This window comes from Excalfactoria chinensis, chromosome 11, assembly GCF_039878825.1.
Source record: "Excalfactoria chinensis isolate bCotChi1 chromosome 11, bCotChi1.hap2, whole genome shotgun sequence".
NCBI lineage: Eukaryota > Metazoa > Chordata > Aves > Galliformes > Phasianidae > Excalfactoria > Excalfactoria chinensis.
The window spans coordinates 5,754,815-5,758,745 of NC_092835.1; the positions used below are offsets into that span (position 1 = coordinate 5,754,815).

At 43.7% G+C, this 3,931-nt stretch overlaps 1 protein-coding gene across 1 annotated transcript; it reads right to left on the bottom strand.

Moving 5' to 3' along the window:
- Positions 1-849: 849 nt before the first annotated feature.
- On the bottom strand, positions 850-2,457 carry LOC140257500 (uncharacterized). The gene has a single exon (XM_072346840.1). It carries the CDS (start codon positions 2,335-2,337, stop codon positions 850-852), a length of 1,488 nt encoding a protein of 495 aa, XP_072202941.1. The 5' UTR covers positions 2,338-2,457.
- Positions 2,458-3,931: the final 1,474 nt, after the last annotated feature.

The following is a 3,931-nucleotide window of genomic DNA, read 5'->3' on the forward strand; positions in this document are numbered from 1 at the left end:
CTCCTGAACTGATGTGTTACTGAAAAGCATCAGTGCAAAGGGTTTTATGATAAATTTTACTTTTGTGACTACATCTAAAAGATATTAGATGAGTCCCATTGCTCACTTCCCAATTCGTTAATAATTTGGAAACACCATGGAGGAGTTACATGCAAATCACAATCAGTTTAACCAAAAGGGGTGAAAGAAGGGGTCAGAAGGAATTATACCACTGTGCAGGAAGTACCAGAAAGCCAGGATGATCTGAAAAAACAAAAATCTGAACCAAATTGTGAAGTTTTAACAGATCCAAGGACTGATATCAATCACAACCCACAACAAACCAAAACATAATATTATTGCTTCTAGCATGATCACATCTTCAATTTTTTCTGTCACAAAACACAAATGGTTAAAATCAGCTATAAGCCATTCTGTTCAGTCAGTGTCCCACGGGAATCTTCTGAAAAATAAAACAAGACAACAACTTGCCCTTTTGGGGCTTTGTTAATACAATTAAAAAAAACGAGGGAACAATTCGGTGAGAATATGTTTTACATTCCTTGTTTAGGGGTGTCCTTAGCCTTCCAAGGATTCTTGTTAAGGTATTTCATTAATGTTAGGGGAATTGTCCTCAGGTTAGCTGAGTCAATTGACACAGGCTGGCCAGTGTTTCCCTAGTTTATCAGTTTAACTGTATTGTGACTCACAGGGGTAGCTGGTAGGAGTGGTGAGGCCTTGGGACAGAAGGTGTTAAATGGAGAATCTTCTCCTTTTGTTGTGAGCTTTCTAACAAACATCCACCCTTCCCCCCCCCCCCCCCCCCCCTAGCTCACTTGAGGAGGGTGAAGGAATCAGTTTCCCAATTTCTCAGGTATCTCTTCTGTAACTGTGGGGGGGGACACTAGGAACTGGGGTCTCAAGTTTAGTCGGCCAACTGGTCACCAGCATCTCGAGCCTATCTGTTGATAGTCCATTCATTAGATCTCGAGGAATACCCTTTTGCAGGCCCAGGGTCCACAGTCTATTACGTTTGTGAGCAATGTTTCGCCTACCTGTTCTTACTGGCAATGAAACCTTTTCCATTCTATTAAGTTTCGGGCTAGGTGGCCTAGGAGCAAGGGTGGCTGCTGCAAGCCTTACTCCCTTTGGCTCAAATTTACTGGTAGAAGCCACGGGCCCAAATTTCCTTTCATAATTAATCAACTCTTGGGCAACCTCCCCCCATGTCCATACCTTAAAACCAGACTGTAAAGAGCCTGAAGTACTAGCTCCTTCTAAAGCAGCTCGAGCTCTCTCTCCCTGGGACATGGCCTGTATTTTACCTTGTAACTGTATACCAATAGGTTTCAGCGATTCTGGAAGCCCCCTAATTAAAGGAGTCATCCTTTCAGGATCAACAGGCATCATCATGGGGGATTCGTGCCGTGGCTGCAGTTTCCTGTCATACATCATTTGCAGACAGGCAGCCTTTTGAACACTTTCAACCAATTGATCCACCGTCCCATTAATAGCAAGAGGGTCTCCCCTTTCTAAAGGGTTGAGACCACCAGCCCAATAAGCAGCCCTCTGTGTTAGGGACCAGGGAGCACGGTTATTACCAGTAGTCAAAAATACTCCTGGCCCCCAATAACCCTCAGCCTCCTTTTCGGTTAACATTATTTGGTCTCCACCAGTTAAGCTGACTCTCCATACATATTCTGTTTCTGATTCCCTTGGAGAGCGGCTAAAATCTTTTTTCAGTTTAGCTAATTCAGTGGCAGAAAAGGGAATTTCTTTAACATTCATTTGAGGATCCAGATCCTCTCCATTATCAAAGGTATATTCTGTTTTTATTAGAGGGCGCAGAGGGGCTATTGGGGTTTCAAACTTATTAAAATTTTCTTTCGCTTCTTTTAGTTCTTCCTGAGGATACAGTTTTTCTTGTGGTGTACCATGAAAATCAGTGTCACCCGTATCTTTATATGTTAAAATTTCCTTAAAAGCCATTTGTAACAAGGCCGAATTATGTCTCTCTCTTTCCAATTGTACTTCTAGATTTCCAATTTGGTTTTGCAAGGCTTTCACGAGTTCCTGGGTTGTTTTAACTGTTTCTTGTAACGACTGTATAGTCCGGTTTTCCGCCTCAAACTGCTGATCTCGGAACTCCACAGCTGCTTTTAAAGCAGCACCGAGCACTGCACAAATAAATGATTTGCCTTTCCCGGCTCGGGTACGAGCCCCATGTTGTAAAACACAAATACGGTCAGAAACAGCCTGCAAGTTATACCAATTTTCACGTGCCCAGTCCATCCCTGATGACGATGGCCGAGACGCGTGCTTTTCAAGGATATCAAACAACATATTTTCACCTTCCATATCAAATGTAATTTTACTCACAACAAAATCTACAGGCAACGAAATCTACACTGAGGGAGGAGGAGACTCCTTATCTCCTCAGAGAGGCAAACACTTAACAAAACCAACAACTGCTCAAAACACTCCTTTACACAAAAGACCAAACGACTCAATCAACACTTCCAAAGAAGGTGCAAACACCTCAATTGGTCCTGGCTATCCTGTCAAGCCACAACGAAAAACTTCAACCTTCAAGCAACAAAAGTTAGAAATAACTTCTAAGTTTCTCAAAAGCAATAAACTTCTTGGAGAAGCACACACCACTTCCCCAAGAGGCGCACACACAAAACTTTAAAACCAAAGGTACGTCACAAGATACTTAAAAAACCACCACAATGCAAAATAGTCTTCCCGGGGAGGCACACACGTGTATAACAAAAGCAAAGAGTCAAAATTAATTCATTCGTCTCCGAGAGATATACACGTAAGAAAGAAAGTTTCAGAATGTGGAGCGGTCTTCCTGGAGAGGTGCACACGTCCAATTAAGTTATCAAAACAATCGCTCCTTGCAACTCCAGGAGTAAAAGACAGAAAAGTTTTTAGAGAAACTGGAAGGACAACACTCTCACGACGAGTATCCTGCCGACTACGCCAATAAAAAATGTCTCGCTCCAATTTAGGAGTGAGGCAAAGGTTCTTTAGATATGTTATGCCCGGCGTGAGATTAAGAAGAAGAACATTCAAATGTTGATCCGACCAGTTTATTAGAAATAATAGACAATTGAGAGGATGGGGAAGGGAGAGCGGTGAATGCCAAAATTAGGGTGATGGGGAAGGGAAAGTAGGCGATAGAAAAAGGTAGAAAAGAGCAAGAATTACGTTAAAGCGGGGAATAGTCACCTCCTGGAAGCAGCAGCGTCCTGGAGCACGTTGTTAACGTTGGTCCGGGGCAAAATAAGCGTAGGGGAGAGCAGCAGCGAAGTAGCAGGCCGCAGATCGATGAAACGCAGAGAAGATGGTCAGAGTAGCGAGGTCCTGGGAGGCAGAATCTCGGGCAGCGAGGTCCCACGAAGCAAAGTGTCGAGCAGCACTCCCAGAAGAGATAGTAGGCAGCAGTAGGACAACGGTGGAGGGATCTGAGGTCAGATACCTAGAAACCCACAAACCGTGGTTTGTCCGTGCCCTTTTTATACTTCTTTCCAGCCTTCCAGACATTTCTGGACAGCTCGGGTCAGAGTCTTGTGATTTCCTCAGAGATGTCAATCTTCCTTGAGATGGGTCAACACCACTTAAGACCACTTAAGGGCCATTAGTCCTCAGAGATGGCCACCTTCCTTGAGATAGGCCAACACAAAAAGACCACTTAAGGGCCATTGATCAGTATCTTATCTCCCTTTCATAGCTCCCGGACTTGTCAATCTCCTAAACAAAGGGATTTCTCGAACCTTGGTTCCTGTGTATTTCAGACAAAGGCAGTCCTGGAACCTTGGCCAGGATTTGCCTGAACTTGTCCATTTCAGCAAACTTTGAGACAGTAATGTAAAAAGCATGGCCTCTTACAGTAAGGAGTTAGAGCATGCAGGACTTTGAAGATTAAAAGCATTGCTTAGTTCAG

What these genes read in the sequence shown, in the direction of transcription:
- LOC140257500 (XM_072346840.1), bottom strand. Translation starts at nt 2,337, where the DNA reads ATGGAAGGTGAAAATATGTTGTTTGATATCCTTGAAAAGCACGCGTCT.